The 21,187-nt window shown below is 43.6% G+C and overlaps 1 protein-coding gene across 3 annotated transcripts in view; it reads right to left on the bottom strand.

Moving 5' to 3' along the window:
* Nucleotides 1-21,187, bottom strand: part of CFAP161 (cilia and flagella associated protein 161) — a 197,201-nt gene that overhangs the window by 53,545 nt on the left and 122,469 nt on the right. For all 3 annotated transcript variants that reach the window (XM_085646375.1, XM_085646376.1, XM_085646377.1), the window contains one exon: nucleotides 17,274-17,355. In XM_085646375.1, the coding sequence (XP_085502501.1) occupies nucleotides 17,274-17,355 (82 nt within the window). The remainder of the gene's footprint in view (nucleotides 1-17,273; nucleotides 17,356-21,187) is intronic.

Below are 21,187 nucleotides of genomic sequence, written 5' to 3'. Positions count from 1 at the left end.
GTATTACTTACCTGTGTGACTTAATGTATGCTTAAATAAGACTGTGTTGTACTTACCTCTAATCTCATAAAGTGTGCTGAGGGTTGCTTAGAATAAATACACTTTATTTTATATATATATCTGTTGTGGTGTCCTTTCATTTGATATTCAAGGGATTATATATGGTATCACAGCTGGCTTCACATGCCATTCAGAGTTTAGCCTAAGACTGCTCTTGTCCATGCTACCACTAGGATAGCTGGTCTATAAGGTTGACTTTACAACCAATCACCATAAGGGTATTTGGACTGATATAAGGTGTACACTATAACTAGTGACATCATACATCAGGCCAACTTCTCACACAGGACTAATCCCAGCGCATACTAGACCATATCCTTTTTAGCTTTAAACACAAGCAAATGCCTCTGGCCTTAGCCAAGGCTGATTCGGATTCATAAGCCTGTCGTCATAGTGCCCTACATTCCCTGACATTCGGTCAAGTGGGATTTATCATGGGTCTAGCAATGCATAGTCGGGCACATACAATAATGATCGAGGCCAATGACCTTTCATAACCAATAACCTCCTATTTAGACCAAGGAGAATTCCCTTATCTGTAAGCTGAGACTCGTAGACCAGATGCTCCATAAGTAGAGAGGAAAGGTCCTTCCAGAATTTCTTTAAAGATGAAAGTCAGCAAACATATGCTTCAAGTCTGCCGCATACAGCTTGCATTTTGGGCAGTAAGACGTATAAGAGGCTCGAGACGTTGCCCATTTAGAAATATACTCTGGTGTGTAATACAACATACAGATTGTCGTATGCTGTTAAATTTTCAGACTAATAGAGGCTACTGATTCGTCTAAAGTATCCAAGGCCTCCTTGTCCTTTACTGTTATCTAAAATATACGAGAAGCCGGCTCAGTTTTGCAGATATCAGCAAACTATCATGATGTGTCGATGAAATAATGTTCTGATAAAATGTGCTAATAGAGATTTTAACAGGCTTCCCGTAAATACAAGACAGTAAGTCTGATGTAACGGGTTCATCTAGCAGTTTCTGTCCGCATAGGAAGCAATCCCTTACTTGCAGATACTTATAGAAAAGGTGCTGAGGGAACCCATACTCCTCTTGTAATGAATAAAATGAGCAATACCCCTGGCTGTCATACAGTTGACCTAAATTATTGACACCCAAACGTTGCTAGATTTACCCAATGTTGTCATGAAATACTTCTGGAAATATTGAATTTCCCCATAGTATAGTAAAATAATGTAGTGAAGGCAGGGAATATTTCTTGCAGATTTCCTAACATATCCTCGTTTTGTCCCTAACTATCATGAATCTGACCCTCTTGTATTAGTTTGGGTCTGTGGTCTTGTGAAAAAAAAAACAGATTGATGTCCCACAAGCTAGTTGGTTGGCCAGTGAGGACAGGCCAGTTTCACGGCCGATTTACAAGCTCAGAATCCACCCGGTGAATGCAGCCCAATAATACAGCCTAAAATCTGCGAGCTTAAAGCCCCCTTGTTTGTAAGTGCTTGAAAAAAGATCCGGGTACCCGTAATGGGATTAAATAAAACAAATATAAAAACTTGGGTAGTATATTCATTTAATATATATGATTATATTTCTTTTTGTCATGTTATTTTTACAGGGTTTCTGGCTTGTATCTACTCAAAAATCCTCCGAATCCTTAGTTCTAAATTGGGACAATGATGATAAAGCTCTGATGGCTATTAGGGACACAATGTTACAAGATTTTACAGTGGAGTCAGATGTATGAGTTTAAGCCTTTCTTCTTTTCCATCAATGGGAAGGCAACTCAATCACCATGTCAGCAGCTTTTGGGCACAGACAACTATCAATATGATTGATCACAAATGCATAACAACTTTGGAAATATCATCAGCACCAAGGAAACACACTCATGCAGCAGGTTAGCCACCAATGGATGCTAGCTTTGGACAGACTGATCAATCTGCACTGATGCTCCAGACCAGCTGACCATAAGTGGCAATCAAATATTCATTCTTCAGCCCAACCTGATAAAGGTCACCATCGATGACAATTGAAGCAGTTGATCAAACCCTTCCTGACAGTGTGGTGCACTGCTTTCTCACAAGAGCCAGTGCTGTTAAAAGTGGTCTACAAAGGTTGTACCCAATGTATTTTACTCTATGCCTGTGGCACAAGGATATATACAGCAAGTACAAGGCTTTGTGACAGAGAAAAGTGGAGAATGATAGTGAGTGATCTGTTTGATGACTAAATTAAAATTGCATAATAGAGTTCAAATGATTAAATATTTTTCTGCCCCACTGCCCTGCTAGGGTGCTATGTATGACTAGTGTTCCACTGACTAAAAATCAGAAGGTGTGCTACTAGATTTATGGGGTTAGATAAACCGGAAGCTGTTGTGACACAAGTGCAGCTTAGGTCCAAGGTATCTTCCAGGGAGGGATTGGGATTTACAAGGAAGGGAGGACAATAGGGGTGGTGAATGGGGGACATGGTAGGCAGTTGGAAAGCACTGGGAAAAGGATGTGGCATATCAAATGACAAGGAGAAATACCACGTTGAACAAGCTTCAATGGCAACCGCTTGAGAGTCTTGGCTGGAAGGTGAAAGGCATTATTGAAAAGACCAATTAAAATGTATTGGACGTGAGACTGATTAGAGGGGGCTGATGTAACCTTTCTGGTGGAGAGTGGCATTGCCCACCACGATAAGAAAATCATTAGGGTGATGGGGTACAATATAATTATCTCAACCAACATGTTGTTCTCATCAGTGCAAGAATGAGAAAAATGCTCATATTTCTAAAATCTAAACTAGAGGAGGTAAATTATAACACACATGCTCTATTTAGCAGCAACAGCTTATTCTGGTAGAGGTGTAAAGAACAAGTTACTTACGTTCGGTAACGCTTCTTCTGGTGGATACAGTATCTGCCTGTGGATTCCTCACCTTGTGAATATCCCCTGCGCCAGCATTCCACAGAACTTTTCTTCCCCAGCACTCCACGTCGACGTGGGCGACGTCATAATGCATCGGCTCCGCTCGCGACTCCGTTCGACGTCACCAGAGCCATAAGAAGCCCACGTCGGCGTGATGACGTCAGTTCCACCCATTTTTTCCCCGTGCCTTCGAGGCGAACAGGTGGACTAACGACAGACTCAAAGTATACACAGTATACAATAAACCAATACAGATATATAATATGCAAAGGAAAGGAATGCAAAGAAAAACAAGCATTTCCTACAACTGTACCATACAGCAAAAACACATATCTACAAGACCTTTTTCATGGTATATGAAGGTGGACAACGGGGAGGCGGTTGGGTCAGTGAGGAATCCACAGGCAGATACTGTATCCACCAGAAAAAGCGTTACCGAAGGTAAGTAACTTGTTCTTCTGATGGATACATCTGCCAGTGGATTCCTCACCTTGTGAATAGATTCCCACAGCAGTCCCCACTCCCGGAGGAGGGTGTCCACCTTCCTATACCAGAAAGTCTTGCAAGACAGAGCGCGCGAAGTGGCCCTCCCTCCTCATCTCCGAGTCCAAGCAATAATGCTTTGCGAAGGTATGGAGGGAGGCCCAAGTCGCGGCTTTACAAATGTCTGCCACAGGAACACCCCGGGCCAAAGCAGATGTAGATGACTTAGCTCTACTTGAATGAGCTCTAATGCCCTCAGGAGGGGTCTTACCAGCCAGGGCGTAGCAGATCTTGATGGCCAATATTATCCATCTCGACAACGTGCGCTTGTGCACCGCTTTACCCTTAGAACGACCAACGTAGCCAATGAAGAGCTGGTCATCAAGGCGAAAGTCCTTGGTTCTGTCCAAATAAAAACTCACAGCCCTCTTTGGATCCAGGCGATGGAGTCTTTCCTCCTCTTTGGAAGGATGAGGAGGTGGGTAAAAAACAGGGAGAGTAATGGACTGCCCCAAATGAAACGGAGTGACAACTTTAGGCAGGAAAGCAGCCCTGATCCTGAGAACCATCCTTTCAGCATGTAAGGTAAGAAAAGGAGGTTTGGATCTAAGAGCTTGAAGCTCACTTACCCTCCTTGCCGAGGTTATGGCCACAAGAAAAAACACCTTAAAGGACAACAGCCTCAAAGGACAACTATGTAGAGGCTCAAATGGGGACCCCATTAGAAAGGTTAAAACAAGATTAAGGTCCCACTGAGGCATTACAAATGGAGTGGGAGGAAACATGTTTGTAAGGCCCTTGATGAACCTCAGAACAACCGGAGATTTAAATAGTGAAGGTTGATCTGGGAGGCACAGAAATGCCGATAAGGCCGAAAGGTAGCCCTTGACCGTGGCCACAGCAAAGCCCTGCTGAGCCAAGGAAAGAGCAAACTGGAGCACATTGGAAAGATGAGCCTTTAAAGGGTCAATAGATCTCTCTCCACACCAATTTACAAATTTTGACCACCTGTAGGAGTAAATGGACTTGGTGGAGTGTCGCCTGGCCGATAAAATAACGTCCACCACGTCAGGTGGGAGAGAGAATGAACTCAGGTTGCCCCGTTCAATCTCCAGGCATGAAGGTGTAAGCTCTGGAGGTGGGGATGTAGAACCTGCCCCTCCGACTGCGAGAGGAGGTCTGCCCTCAGAGGGAGACGGAGCGGAGGGCACGAGGAGAGGTGGAGAAGATCTGTATACCACACCCTTCTTGGCCAATCCGGGGCGACCAATATGACTTGTGCCCGGTCTTGGCGAATCTTCCTCAGAACCCGAGGAATCAAGGGTATGGGAGGAAACGCGTAAAGGAGTTGCGAGCCCCAACTCAACTGAAACGCATCCCCCAACGCCCCCTGCATCGGATACTGGAGACTGCAGAATGACGGGCAGTGCGCGTTCTCGAAAGTGGCAAACAGATCCACCTGAGGAGTTCCCCACATCCGAAAGACGTGACGATCTACCTCCGGATGGAGCCTCCACTCGTGGTCGGCGGAGACCTGCCGACTGAGACTGTCCGCACGCACGTTCAGCACCCCGGCCAGATGATTTGCCATCAGACAAATCCGATGGTCCTGAGCCCAGGACCATAGACGTAAAGCCTCTCTGCAAAGACAAAGAGACCCCACTCCTCCCTGCTTGTTGACATACCACATCGCGGTCGTGTTGTCCGTCAGGACTCGAACAGACTGACCGCGAAGGGAAGGGAGGAAGGCCTTGAGTGCCAAACGAATCGCCCGCAATTCCAGAAGGTTGATGTGAAGCAACCTTTCCTCTGGAGACCAAAGTCCTTTGATCTCCAGGTCCCCCAGATGCGCACCCCACCCTAAGGTGGATTTATCCGTTATCACTGTGGCCACTGATGGAGATAGGTGGAAGGGCTTTCCCTGCGACAGATTGCCCTCTACACTCCACCAAGACAGATCCGCTGCAGCTTCTCTGGAGATCCTGATCGACTCCCCGAGATCTCCGTTGTGCTGATACCACTGCTTGCGGAGGCACCACTGGAGCGCCCTCATGTGCCAGCGTGCATGGTTGACCAACAGAATGCAGGAAGCGCACAGACCGAGCAGGCGAAGGACCTTCAGAACTGGAACAACCGCTCCATTGTGGAATAAAGGGACCATCTCCTGAATGTAGAGAATCCTTTGAGGAGGAGGGAATGCTCGACACACAGTAGTATCCAGTACCGCCTCTATGAACAGGTTGCGTTGAGAGGGCACCAGGTGAGATTTGGGCACATTGATTGAAAAACCCAAGTCGAATAACAGCTGAGATGTTACCTGCAGATGACGCTGCACCATCTCTGGGGACTCTGCCTTCAGAAGCCAGTCATCCAGGTAGGGGAAAACCGGAATCCCCGACCTCCTGAGATGAGCAGCCACCACTGCCATCACCTTCGTGAAGACTCGAGGTGCGGTAGTAAGACCAAACGGGAGGACCACAAACTGGTAGTGTTGCGACCCAACCGTAAAACGGAGATACTTCATGTGCGACTTCAGGATTGGGACATGAAAGTAAGCGTCCTGCAAGTCGAGCGACACCATCCAGTCTCCTTGCTGCAATGCTTGAAGAACCTGCGCAAGGGTCAGCATCTTGAATTTCTCCTGCTTCAGGTAAAAGTTCAAGATTCTGAGGTCCAGGATTGGACGCAATCTGCCGTCCTTTTTGGGAATCAGGAAATACCGGGAGTAGCATCCCTGACCCCTTTCCTGCTCCGGAACCACCTCTATTGCACCCTTCTGAAGTAAGGCTAGAACTTCTTTCTGCAGGAGAAGCAGATGGTCTTCCGAGCAATAACCTTGGCAAGGAGGGTAAGGGGGAGGAAACTCCCGAAAGGGAAGGGCGTACCCAGTCTCTACAACGTTCAAAACCCAAAGGTCTGTTGTAACAGATTTCCAACCCCGTAGAAAGTAGGACACCCGACCCCCCACAGGTCTTACATGATCCGGGATGGGGGATCTAGGGCTGCTTCCCTGATGCCTCATTGGGAGCAGAAGAGGAGGAGGAAGAAGAGGGGTTGCGTCCAGAACCTCTCCGACCCCTTTGCCTCCCTCTATAGGATTTATAGAGGGGATTCTGCTGCTGTTGTTGCTGCTGCTGTTGGGGCTGCCGGTAAGAGCGAAAAGACGATCTTCCAAAACCCCTAAACTTCTGAAAAGACGAACCCCTAGCAGGAGCTTGCAGTCCCAAGGATTTTGCAGTCAACCTGCTGTCCTTAAATCGCTGCAGGGCAGAGTCTGCTTTCTCCCCAAACAGCTTCTGTCCGTCGAATGGCAGATCAACCAGCGTAGCTTGCACATCAGCTGAGAACCCAGAGGTACGGAGCCAAGCCTGCCTCCTTGCGGCAACAGACGACCCCATGATCCTTGCCACCGAGTCCGCAGTATCCAGCCCTGGCTGGGATGTTTCAAACTGGAAATGCCATCGCCTCACTTCGAAAAACGTGATGAGAGCGAACAGAAGGATTTAAGACGTGCCACATTAACTGGAAAGTATACCACAAGTACGAGAGCCCACACACAAAGCTTTTAAAGCTCACAAATGTTCCTGTGAGTAAATTTACGCGAAGAACCGCTGTTTAATAGAAAACACAGCTTCCAGAGTCGATAACTGAAACAAAAAATAGGCAGAAGTTAAACAACTACGGCTTGAAGAAAAGATAGAGACAACTGAGCTGACAGAAAACACACTGCTGCCCAGTGGAATTTGTGTCCTGATGGCTGCGCCTACTTTCGAAGTGTTATACGCAAAGTTCCGACTTTGAAGTCAGTATTCAAGAGAAAGTCCTGTTAATTGCAGCGGTAAGAATAAAGACAGAGAGAATAAAGAAGAAATTAACCTGGCAGAGTGAGAGGCCCCCCTATGCAGCCAAGACTCTTTACGAGCCCGTTCCCCCTCTGATTGACTACAAGTGGCAACTGCGATATTATTGGGGACATTTGCTCTATTACCTATATTTTAGGCTGGTATACACCTCTTGTGTCCTGAAGAAGACCCGATATGACTACTCACAAATAGTGTTTGATTCAGGGTCGAAACGTTGACGGTTCTCCAGTCCCCTACTAATCGGATTTCCTTGTTGATAACAAAAGACAGGACATGTGCCTTACAAGGTTTATTGTATACCCATGAGGAAATTGTGGACTTTTCAAAATAAGAATTTTGTATATATTTTGGTTTTACTTAGTAAATACGTGCATATATTGTAATTACCTACACTGTCACCTATTGCACTAAGTCACTTTATTCACTTGGTCACTGCGTCGTTTTTCAAAAATATTGTATATTCAGCCTTTTCTTTCCTTATATAGGATTTTGTTCATCTCTGAAAGAGTTGATACTCAACTTAAAACATAAAGAATAAATTTCTGTATTTAAAATTGTACATTCTTGTTCGATATTGATTATTCAACTGATTTATAAATGCTGTGTTTTTTGATTTATTACGATTGAAAATTAATTGTTTCCCTATGGAACCATTGTTTATATTATGTGGATAACTTGCCTGGCAGCCGCCTGAGTGTCCGCCACAACCTCCAAAAAGGACGACTTATCCCCCTCAGGCAACTTAGGGGCCAAAGACTTAATGGAGTCCATTAGTGCATGTACATAACGCCCCAACAGGCATGTAGCATTAGTTGATTTTAACGCCATACTTCCTGTGGAAAAGGTCTTTTTGGCTGCCTGATCAACCTTTTTAGATTCCCTGTCAGCTGGAGACTGAGGGAAGGCACCCGAAGCATGCTTGGAACATGAAGCCTGCACAACCAAGCTGTCCGGAGATGGATAAGTTGACAAGAAGTCAGGATCCCCTGGTGCAACCTTGTACCTTCTTGCCACCTGTCTACACACCGCCGGAGATGAAAGGGGTTTCTTCCACACCTCCAAGACCGGCTCCAAGATGGCCTCATTGAAAGGCAACAAAGGCTCTGATGTTGATGATGGAGAATGCAACACTTCTGTAAGCAAGTTGGATTTGTACTCCACAGAAGGCAGCTGCAAATCCAAAAGTTCTGCTGCCTTTTTGATCACTACATGATAGGGAGCCAATTCCTGAGGTGGAGAAGACCTGGCAGATACATGCTCCCACTCTGGGGTTGTATCCAACCCACTAGCTTCAGCAATGCCTTCAAATTCATCTGAAGAAGAGTCGACCTCACCTTCTTCCACATCTGTCTGATATCTCCCTTCCTCCAACACCCTCTGGGCCTCCCTCCTCGACCGGATCCGGGGAGCCGGCGTCGACGACGTCGTACGCGGCGTCGGAGGAGCCAAAGGTACCGGAGTCGGCGGCGCCATAGGTGGAGTCGGCGGCGCCGGACGCCGCGCCGATGGAGTCGGCCTCGGCGTCGAGGAAGGCTCCGAAGTCCGCTGGTCCTTCCGAGGTCGAATAGGATCCCCAGACTGCGCCAAAACTGCCAAGAAGGCGCCATCGGCATAAAGGGCATAAAGGGGGCCTGAGCATACTGCTGCGGCACCCCCAGTGTAAAAGCCATCGAACCCACGTGACCAGTTGGTGCTCCGGATGGGTAGGCCGCCCTATTAAAAATGCCATACATAGCATTTAAGAAATTGGCAGAATCTGTACCTGGAGCCGGGAACTGAGGAAAAGGAACAGACCCTGTATCCCCTTGTGGAGTCTCCGGCGTCGGCTCCGAAGTATCTTCTACCGGAGCCTCAGACTCTTCAGGTACCGGAACAGACTCTTCCTGCTCCTGTTCATGCATGGAAGCATCCGACTCCACTCGAACCGGAGTCGATGCCTTAGACGGATCCGATGACTGCGTCGGGGACTGAGTCGGAGTCTGCTTCTTCGAAGGAGAACACCTCGGTGACTTCAAAGGTGAAGGAGAAGGAGACAAGCCTTTGCTCCGGCGTCGACGGGGCGAAGCCGACCTCGACCTCGACTTCCTGGACCTCGAGGACCGACGTCGAGAAGAATGTTTCCTCTTCTTGTGGAGCTTCTTCGACCGCGAAGACTTCGAAGTCGACGACCCCCTCTTCGACTTCTCCTTTTTCCTCCCTCTCTTCTCCTCACCGATCCTTTTCATGAAGAGCTTAGTCTTCCTCTCCTTGAGTGCTTTCGGGTTCATGCTTCTACAGCATCCGCATTCCTCCATATCATGTTCTGAAGAGAGGCACCATAAACAGTTCTGGTGTGGATCCGTCATCGACATCAGACCTCCACATTCCCTACAGGGCTTAAAGCCCGACTTTCTAGTCGAAGACATACTCGAATTAACAGATTAACACGGCTAAACTACAAAGTAGCTAACGAGCACTGGAAAAAAACCGTTGCGCGTCGAAGGCGCGGAAAAAAGGGAACTGACGTCATCACGCCGACGTGAGCTTCTTATGGCTCCGGTGACGTCGAACGGAGTCGCGAGCGGAGCTGATGCATTATGACGTCGCCCACGTCGACGTGGAGTGCTGGGGAAGAAAAGTTCAGTGGAATGCTGGCGCAGGGGATATTCACAAGGTGAGGAATCCACTGGCAGATGTATCCATCAGAAGCCCAATTATAGATGATTCCTTATCGTATCAGTAGCTACATATACAACTGGCACTTTGGGAATCATCTGTTTTTTTGGGAAGATTTGAACTGTTTCTGGGCACAGCAGAGGACACCATGAACCACAAGGTAGCCCTATATATACTAAACATAAGTAGGACTCTCCTAAATTTATAACAAATGTACAATATTTGGGTTTTAGGAATTTGATCGCAGGTCTTGTGTAGATTTTGCAATGCAATATCAGAGTCATACCTTTTTAGGGTGTTTTGTGACATCAGCAATGTTACCTATTTAGGAAATCTTGTAGTCACAGTCATCCACAACATTTGGTATATTTAAGTAAAAGATAAATGGTGTTGGTGTACCTTCCAATACAAGTAGTACAATTTATGAAGAGGGTTGACAATCAAGAATGGAATGCATTTTCTTGATTTGTTAAATTATTTGTATATATGCATGTATGCATGCATATATGTATGTATGTTTGTATGCATGTATTGAAACTTATATAGTGCAGTTCTTTTTGGAAAACAATGAAGTGAAGAGCAGTGGGCGCACGGTGTGAATCACATCATAGAGGAGGGAGGAAGTGGTTATTGTCTGTAGGATAGTAATGCTCCCTGATGAGATGCGTCTTCAGTTTTAATCCAAAATATTAATAGGGGCAGAGCAGTGTTATATGAATCGGGATTTTAATAAAAAACCTAGGTCCTGTGAGGAAGAAAGCTTTTCTACTTGAGGCACAGTAATGTAAGACAGGGATTAGCCTAATACACCAAAAGAAACCTAGAACAATAGTAATATATTGTATATAAAACATATCTTCGCTGTGAACCCACTTTGAGTTGACATTTATTAATAGGAGGATGCATAATCGATCCAGACACAAAAAGCGATTAGTAGAATACTTAAGACCAACCCAAAAATAATAAATAAATTAAATACCTTATGTGTATTTGCTATACAAGTATGCAATAGTGTTTCTAGAATTTAAGTGCTCTGGTCGGTATTCATACAATTGTCAAATGTGAAAAAATAGACACGTATATATACATACAAAAAGAAGACAAATTACTCTTCACTCCCAGAATGTCTTTAACATTGGGATTACTGTATCTATACGTTTTCTACTACAGAGGTTGACGTTTCAGCCTCTTATGAGAGACGGGAGGCCGTCACCATGACTAGAGAGCAGTTAAGAGCAGTCCCCAAAAACCCGTGTTGTAGGGCAGCACAATGGAACAAAGACTCGAAATAAGAGACTAAATTCATCAATTAAGTATAAGGATGACTAATTGGAAAGGTAGTTGGGCAATTCTTTTCACTCTATAGTGCAGGAGAAGGTTGGTGTAAGAGAAATGTTGTGCACATAATCAATTAGAAAAAAGGGAAATCAGTGCCCAATGCATAGGCTGTCCTGTTTTTAGTGTTGTCTAAGTTATAATTTGGAGTAACTCTAAAAAGACTGTTTTCCTACCCACGGGGAAAACTTGGTTCAATGCGCCGGCGATGAATGTGAAAGACAAGTTATTGTAGCCCCACAAACGCTATTCAATGTGTAATTGATATAGAGATATTGCTTTTGGGTTACTAACAATACCATAAAGGGAACAGGGGCACCGTGGAAACAGCAACAATCTATTCTTTATTCACAGTATGTTTATTTTTTGTGAATTTAATTGGTGTTTTCTCAATCTTTTGTAGTCCATGCTTATCAGTGTTTATTCAGCTGTCTAACCCCGAAATAGACACAAACTGTTTTCCAGTGTTTACAAAACATGTTGTTTTTTGCAGTGATTGTTGTAAAGCACATACTTAATTTAAAAGTAATGCAGCATGTCTTCTCATTGGCAGTATGTCCAGTGTACTTATGGTAGGCTGACTTAAGGACAGAAAGTTTGTGCATTGCACTCGCTTACATTCACACTCATGCTGTCAGGACTCAGTCTGGCTTCCATGTCTGTTAATGGATTAAAAAAGTAAGAGTGCTATATTAAAATGTTTTAATAAATACGTTCCTGGAAACAGTTTGCACTCATTCTCTTACTCCTTACGCAATATGACACTGTAGGGGTGGCCAACCCTTCCAAGAGCATAGTAGCTTGTGAAGCCTTTAAAATGTTTACTGGTACCAGATTAATTTGTATCCCTGTATTCTAAGGCACATGAAACATGATGCTTCAAGCATGTTCACCACTGCTTTTCTGCACTATTCGCCTGGCTACATTAAGTTGGCACTGCTGTTGTGTGGATATTCACATAGCTACCAAGTGTCCACGTGGTAGATGTTTCACTTTAAGTCAGATCTGATATCACATTGTATTCTGGGACTTGTAATTATGATGTTAATTTTTTAACTACAGGCTAAATAACCACAGCAGTAAGATGCAAGTGGGTAAAACACCAGGATTAGTTGAAGGTATTACACATAATAATGGGACACCTTGCAGCTATGAATTATGTTGGTATGTGAAAAGTCTCATGTCATGCTTTCGCTACTACCCCATGTGTATGGGACAGCACTCTTTTATAGGTAGCATTTTACTGAACATTTAAATATGTGGGTGTTTGAAAGCTGACCTGCTATCAATACTGAGTTGTTAGAAAAGGGGGGCTGATATAACAAAGGTTTTGCCCATTCTGTTTCTGTGTAAATGTAATAGTACATATTGGACAAAACTATTATGAGCAAGACATTTCACCAATCAGTGAAACAATTAAACACTGCCAAATGATCAACTATTATTATAATATTCCCAAATTCTATATAGTGCATAAAATAATTAGATCTAATCTAAAACATGCTTCCTAACTCTGCACCACAAAGGGAAAAATAAACAATATTTTAGTAACATCCCTAAACAACAAAATTCAAGCAGAATAATCTTAGCCATCTCTGTTGCTGCTACCTTGAATGACAAAGTTACATTGTGCTGGCCCCTTCAGAAAAATGTAAAAATGACTAATTCTCTCTCACTTTCCTTCTTTGAATGGCATTTTAAGTTGTGGTTGTGCAGGTTTTTAGAAGTGTTTTTATGTTTACACTGATACAGGCTGTTTTCCTTTTGGCAGGGTATTGGCCACAAATTTAGACTCTCTTGGAGGCCTTCTGATTGGAGAACATTACAGTGATAATGGCCTGCTAGGGTCAGCAGACCACCATGTCTGTTATTGCTTTTTAATAACGCAAACTTGTTTTATATGTAGGCTGTTTTCTTAAAGGGAATGTGACTACATTTAAATAGAAAAGTTTACTTTTTTTTGGTTTGTTTAAGAGTTGGGAGTGCCAAGGGTACACCTTCCCTTTTAAGAAGGCATTACAACCTCCTTTGAGATATTGGTAAAATGACAATGTTTCATGACTGGATTTCAGTCAGAAACAATTAATCATAAGATACCTCTTATACCCATTATCTTTCTTGTGGTTTTGCCCCTAACTTTATGCCTTCAGACCTCCTGTTTTGCTAACTTTGTTTTTGCAGGCCTTAGGACTCTGTGTCCTTTACCTCTGCCAAACAGTGCTAAAGTGCTTGTGCTCGCTTCTTAAAATATGGTAAGATTGGCTTACACTCAACCGGCATATTTAATTTTATTGTAAGTCCCTTTTAAGGTGACAATACTTGTGCCCAGGGCCTGCAAATTAAATGCTATTAGTGGACGTGCATCACTGATTGCCGTTGCAGCCTGCGTGTGCAGTTTTAAACTGCAATTTCGACCTAGCAAAAGTAAATTGGTTGCCAGGCCCAAAACCTTCATTTTAGATACATATAAGACACCCCTAGAGTAAGCCCTGGACAGGCAGGGTACAATGTAATTAAAGAGTTAGAAATTAAGTGTTTACGTTTTACATGCCCTGCTAGTGAAAAACCCTTAAATTGGTGTTTTACTAATGCAAGGCCTACTACTCCCATAGACTAGTATTGGAGGTATATTATTACATTTAATATGCTGTAATTTCCAAATGGGAGCACGTCACCAGTTCATGTTTGGTGTCATTGGAATTGTAAGGAAAAATCCTAAATCATTGTCAAGTTGGTTTTTAAATTACAATTTCGAAACTGCAACTAGAGAGGGAGGAGATGGTCTCAGCCCCACTTACAATTAAATAGGCTGTGTCCTGCCTCCACACAAAGGGCTGCCAAAATTTCAAAGTCACAACTTGGTATAAATATTGGACCTCAGACATAAACTCTTCAGTACACTCTTTAATACTCTTCTGGACCTTTGGATTCTCTGCTAGGAAGAAAGACTGCTGTGCTGCTGGCAGGACTGTCACTATGCTGGTCTGCTGCTCTAAAGAACTGCTGCCCTGCTGTGCTGACCTCTTGCCTGTGTGAGAAGAACTCCAAGGGATAGTTGGCTGGCCTCCTGATCTGCAGCCTCAGGGACAACCGAGCTTCCAATAACGTTGCACCTGCACCCGGACTTTGCCATCTGTGAGTCAACCCTGCCACCTTAGTCCTGGATCCTTGGAGATGAGCTTAAGGTGCTCTGCCAGCCTTTGTGGATTCATCCTAACCAACGCAACTCCTCTGCAGCAAGGCACAACCACAAGCAGAACTGATACATCTCTGCTGCTGCGACTTTGCCCCGACTGCACAAACATCCTTGATGCTGTACTTCGCATTGCAAGCCCCTGTCGATGTTTTCCTTTTGGCAGGGTATTGGCCACAAATTTAGACTCTCTTGGAGGCCTTCCGATTGGAGAACATTACAGTGATAATGGCCTGCTAGGGTCAGCAGACCACCATGTCTGTTATTGCTTTTTAATAATTTTTATTCATTAAAAAAACTCAATTTTTCTAACTTGGTGTGGAATCCTATTTCTGTGGTGTTTTTCACTTTATTACTGTTTGAAATGTTGCACAAATACTTTAAGCATTGCCTCTAAGTTAAGCATGACTGCTCTGTGCCAAGCTACCAGAAGGTTGAGCTCAGGTTAATTTAGGATTGGCTTCTGCATCTCCCTGACAAGGATTGTGGTTGCTGCTTGACCAGGGCTCACACCCCAGTCAACCTTAACCTCACTTTCTTACAATACCAATTTAGTATTTGGAAGGCCCCATTATAATCCTTCAAGAGACTGAATTGGTATCCTTCAGGATCTTATTTTAGTGGTCAGGAAAAAAACTTTTCTGACTCCTAAAATGGGAATAGTACTTTTGAAAAAGCGGTTGTACACATAAAATTGGAGTATTTGCAAATGTGAAAAAGCTTAGTATATCTAGACCATAGTTGTATGTGTCGCTGTGGTTACAATTTAAGCAGTAGACCACAATTTCTGTACTTGGGGTCTTTGTATTTATTTGGAGTATGTGGAAAAGCCTAGGAGTTCATATTTAAGGAAGCTGGCATATCTTTTCTGGCATTAAACAAATGGCTTTCCTTTAAGCTTTCTAAGAGTGAGACACGTGTAATGAATGGGTGGCTAGTAAGGCAAAGGGAGAACCTCGCATGTCATGGCACTCTCTGTGTGCACTTTATAGCTACAGTTGTGTCCAGAGAACTATGACAGTTTGCATCAATCTGACTCCTGACACACAGCCTTGAATCTGGATGAGTGAGATTTTCCAAACATGCCTCTAGTGGAAAGTAGATGTATGTGAAATTGCCAAGTGTCCCAAATCAGAACTTCGTGATTTTTTTAATTGCAAACATCACAAACTACAAAACTCATTATTTATTTAAAAATGAGACCGACTGCAGCAAAGGGCTGTGCAGGGCCCCTCTACAGCAATCTGTAATTCTTTGTTCTAGAACTTAATGCTGGTACCCGCACCCAAGGTGTCACATGCCCTTAAGCACCAGAGCGGTTGCTGCTCAACTTGCAGTGCATATATGATCTTTAGCTCAGCCAGAATGGTGTGCAGGCGAGTCTTCTAGGCTGAGAGGTCAGTGTGGCCAAGCATAAGTAGGTTGCTGATAATGTCCACGTCATCGTAAATCACTCTAGATATTCCCAGTTTGTGAGGGTGTAGATGTTTTCCTGTTTCATGCAGCTCCTTCTCTTGAATGTGTAAAGTTGCATTTCACGTGTGTGTGTGCATGCGTGTGTGTGTTTCTGTATGAGTCCAAAGGACATATTGCTTCATTGATTTGTTCCCACGTATTTGCAATGTTCATTCCTTCCTTGTATATTTCCAAGTGGCATTATGTGTAACTAAGGTGTTAATATTGTTGGGTCTTTAGTACATAGATGAACTGCCTTCTTTGCTTTCTTGGGTATGAGTGGTCATATACATTTTGTTATTTTTGCTGGAGCAAAGATAACATCTAACGCCTTATTACACCGTGTGGTCGGTTCCATAACCAGGGGGAAACATTATGAAGTATCTACTTATGTACAAAGCGCAGGCCTCGCCTAGAATTAAATGGCATTCTTCCTTTAATACAATATTTAATCCGGTGTCCTCTGAACCAAGAGATACATCTGTGGCTGACCATGGAGCAGGAATCGGAGTCCAAATCGGTTCTGAATTATGGACCATTTGTGTAGAGCATACGCTATCCTGCTCAGTCAGCAACTTTAAGTGGAAGGATTACGCAATGTCACAGATAGATGTGAGTCTTCAAACTGATCTATACACAAGCTACAGATAAAGATCAATGGAGGAGCCATGTTCTACACTGCACCCAAGTGGCAGGCACTGGTGAGCATGGTAAAGATCACAAATTATTGGGCCAAGCTGAAGGAAAAAGTGGATGGCAAGAAACATGAAACTCATCTGAGTGCCACCAATCCTTGCATGTCAGCTGACTAGGGTCAAAATGAAGCTGTGCAGTCACCTTTCGGTGCTGTACTGGTGTACGGTTGAGATGCCACCATGGAGCTATTCTGTTTCACCCAAGTTATAACAAATAGTTTTACAGTGTTACCTTGGGCATCTTTGTGGTTTAACATTCGACATTGTACAGTTGTAACTTTATTTGGGACTCAATTACCTCCATCTGTAGAGGACAGTACTGTCTCTTGTGCACACTTTAATAACCATCAACTTCATCCCCTTGAGCCCCAAATTAAACTACAAACTCACCCCCAAGCACCTCCATAATTTATTACAGGCAATAGTCTTAAAATTGTATTTCGCCACAAAATTAATAACAGATCATAAAATAATGGCCACCACTGTATCTTTCATAAACCTAGGGTTAGGTCTGAAGACAGACATTAAAATATGAATTAAAGCCCACTCCTCTGCCACATCTCATATCAGCATTTGATCAGTACAAGTTCTTCTTACAGCACTGGAACAGCTTTCAGCGCCAAGGCACAAGCACAAACATGTTTGACTTACATGCCCAGTAAAGTCGTCTGTGGTTCGAAGAGCAAAATTCTGGCCATATCTTAGGACGTCACCTTGAGGACTTCCATCAATGCTGTTAAGAATACATTGAAAGACATGTTAAAATGACATGGATAGGTCGGAACTTTAAAAATGTGGAAGTAAAGATTCTACTGTTCTGTTAGTTCTGCACTCACTGCATACTGGACAGACAACAGGGTAACAGACAACATTCATCCTTTGCGGTTTTTCACTCCATGCTAAACTACATAGGAAAAGGTTCTTTACAATTACGCTAGTTCTCCTGCTGTTACCTCTTCTGCGCAGCATTGGAGGAATGATAAATTATGGTTCCATAACATGTTTCATAGATGACGACCGAAGAAAGTTGACATGTAGCTAAGTATGTCTCTCTGTAAAGGTACTGTCTAATCCCTTCGTGTTGCAAAGATTAGAGTGACCCCCCCACTCCCCGCCTTTCCTCCTTAAGAAAGCAATGGAACTATGTTATGGATCTGAAACATGATGATTGGGGTGTTGAGGGAAATGTGTACCTTGACTATATATGTTTTAACATGTGGCTAGCTGGAGAAAGAGAAAATATGTAGTTCTGTGGACCACTCATTCCATATCAATTTTTACATTGAGTATTTAGTAATTTAACCAATGTCACAGACAACCCTTTTAACATTGAGGGACCATGTAGCTCCAGGACCCGGTGTAACTTCAGGTGGCAACAGCGGAACAGTTTAATAATGTAGAGGCAGCAGGTACCTTTCCTTGTTATGTCTATTACCGGTTTTGTGTTCAACTGGACATAAAGCTGGATCAATAGCTACTGAGTTTGGCGACATAGGAGTGTAGCAGTTAACCTATTAACAAGAAAATACGGGGTATCTAATAAACTATTTAGTAAAAGAGTCGTTTTGCCCACTGCCTGCTCTTAGATACAAATATATAAGAAAATCAAATGGGTGTTTAGAGAAGCACTAAAGGGTACAAGGCCCTTTTTATTTCTCATATAGATTGGCAGGACGTTTAAGAGTCTAAAAGCCAAACACTCCTTGTGCATCTGAGCGGCAAGCTGAATGTTGTTGTTTGATCTCAAAGCATGCTCTGAGCCGATGTCTGCAGCTTACCTCTGAGATTTCATGGCCCTTCTCTGAGCAGTCATTCTTGATTAATTAATAGACCTTAGAAGTATATATAGTCTTCCACTTTTATCGAAAGGATGCATTGTTGGATGCAGGTTAATTTTCATGCACTGCTCCAGCACTCTGGCATTCAAGTGATGTGGGACTCTTTTAAAAAATGTAATACTTTAGATAAAAGGCAATCTGTAATGCTTACAATTATAAATGCAGTTTAATTAACTAATAATAGCCTTAATAATTTTTTTTTTAATGGAGACCAATCTTTCTAATGCATCTTTCTGGGATACCGGTCAGTAATTAATTCTCACGCGTCCACATCTCTTGACTTGCCCTTCTATAGTACCATGATTTATGAACACTGTGATGAGGTATAGTTTAGAGGTGGGTAAAACTGCAATTTGTTTTTCCTGTGTAATATACTTAGATGTCAAAATAATTATGTTTTTTCTGCTCATTACATGAAGGCAGGTGTCTGTTGCAAAAATGTATGCCCTTGTATTCAAAATGCAGAAGATGTTCTAGCTCTGTGTATTGTCCATACAGTTTCTAAAATTACCCAATGGAAATTGCTAGGGTATCAATATACAGCAAGGGCGCATACACAGTTTTCTCAGTTCCCACAAGATACTTGCTGCCTAAACCAAGTCGCCAGTGAGAAAAAATTATGTAATGAGTGTAAGCGAAAGAAAAAAGGGAAATATATCAAGTATAGATAACCCAATAATTGGGATATTCAGAGACTTAAACAACTCTAGTCTTCATGCCCATGAACTTGGGACTCATAACTAACGTTGAGTAGAATGCAGATGGTAGGGTGAAAAAGTTTCTGGTTGGCCATATCCCTGTTAAGCAAGTAAGGATTAACCCTCTCAGAACCTCCCCACAACGCACACACACTTCATGTATCTACCCTCAAGTCACCATTATGTTCTGTAAGGGAGACCATCCAGTTTTATATGTCTAGAAATATTGCAATCTGCATTACTTGAGCTAATCGCAGCTGCTGCCTCTAGTCCATGTAACTCCAATCATTTTTAGGTCGAGCCTAGCGCAGCACTCATGCACTGCTCTATGGGGAGGCTTCTTGTAAGCACTCCAAACTTTCACCTAGACTTCTCCGTGTGGGTTGGGCAACTACCACACATTCCATTGGGCTTTGCATGTGGCTTTCAATAATGAAAGCACGCAATTGGCCAAAGATGGGTGCATGTCCCACTTTTTCTCTAAACGTTCGCTCCCACGGCGTTTGAGTCTCAGGAGCGAGCAGCGGCGCGCTGTGTGGCAGCTGCATTCCTCCCTCGTCATGGATAATTAAACACAGCGCTTTCACTTTAGTGGCCGTGCTTGTTTTCCTTTGCTGCTTTGCTTGTTGTAGGTTTGTTTACTTTCCTTTACGGCGCAGCGGTATTCGTGCTATAATGTTTTTTATGTGTTTACTTTCCTTCTGCACCATGCCTACCTTCTCTATGTGGTGCACTCTCTGTAACTTGTGCCAGGGAAGAAGCCTCGCTGGTAAGTGGCGCTTTAACAAACACACAAACTTTTAATGAAATTAACCAAATTCTTCAATAACACTCCAATGCCGCCAGCGGACACCTTCAACGGGACTGGATGCTCCAGAGGGCATATGTAGACAGAAATGCAAAGCACGGACATGGTGCTGCAGGGCTCGAGACTAATCACGGAAACCATCATCGGTGAAGGTAAATGCCGCCGCAGAGCAGCTACAAACACCCTATCTGCTATCAGCAGCTCGGACGGGTAGACATTTGTAAATATTACGCTGTGCATCAGGGCGGGGCTAAAGGTGACTGCTTTGTGGCTCCATTTAAAATCCTGGCAAACCTGTTGCTGTTCTATTGTAAAGTGTTTCACAAAGCATGTGACGTGGTGCCAGCATTAAAGATGGTTAACGCCTGACCTGAAACGCATTTTAAACCGTAGACACATTTGAGGGAAAGTATAGATAATCGTTATTACAGACATCTAGAAACCAGAACGGTAACATTCAAACTGATTGGTCGAAGAAACTGTGACAGCCTTGAACACCAAGCTATTTAAAAAAGAGCTGTGGGATTTATGGCATTTTTACATCGCAAGCTGCGCTATGTTCATTTGTTAATGTCTATTTGAAACCTTGGAACAAAAACCAACAGAAAGGCGTATTTTTTTTTTATAACTGTTTTTATTGTTAACAATAGTGCATCGGTGCATGACATAGTACAGTCGTATTGGCGAAATTCACACAAAATATCGACATTGTCCCATTACTTATATTGTACCCAGTCACTTATTCGTGGAGTCACGGCCGCCCCCCATTTTTGGGCGATATTACCCTTAGCAATAATCCACCCCATCGAGGCCCACGATTGCTCCGCCTGTGAGAGGTCGGTAGCCTCCCAGATATTGAGGAGGCAGAGTTTGGGAGAGGGTATCAGGGGTTTGTCACAAGTCCTGGCAAGTTGGCGGGTAACTTCTCCCCAATTGTGTTGTATATAGGGACAGTCCCAGAGAATATGTGTGAAGGTACCGGTTTGGTTACAACGTCGGAGGCAGAGCGGGTCAGGTCTCCTACCCAACCCAAACAGTAGTTTGGCATCAAAATAAACCTGGTGAAGAATTTTAAGTTGGACGAGACGGAGTCGCATAGAAATCGCTACCTCTCGAGGAGAGGCCAGTGCATCTCTCCATTCCTCGTCATCTATATTACCCAGATCTGTCTCCCAACGCAGCCGTAAATTCTGCATCGGGTCAGCCCGATTTTTCACTAGT

This window comes from Triturus cristatus, chromosome 3_1, assembly GCF_964204655.1.
Source record: "Triturus cristatus chromosome 3_1, aTriCri1.1, whole genome shotgun sequence".
In the NCBI taxonomy this organism is placed as follows: Eukaryota; Metazoa; Chordata; class Amphibia; order Caudata; family Salamandridae; genus Triturus; species Triturus cristatus.
Note: the sequence above shows the minus strand (reverse complement) of the source record. Positions and strands in the feature narration are given on the sequence as shown.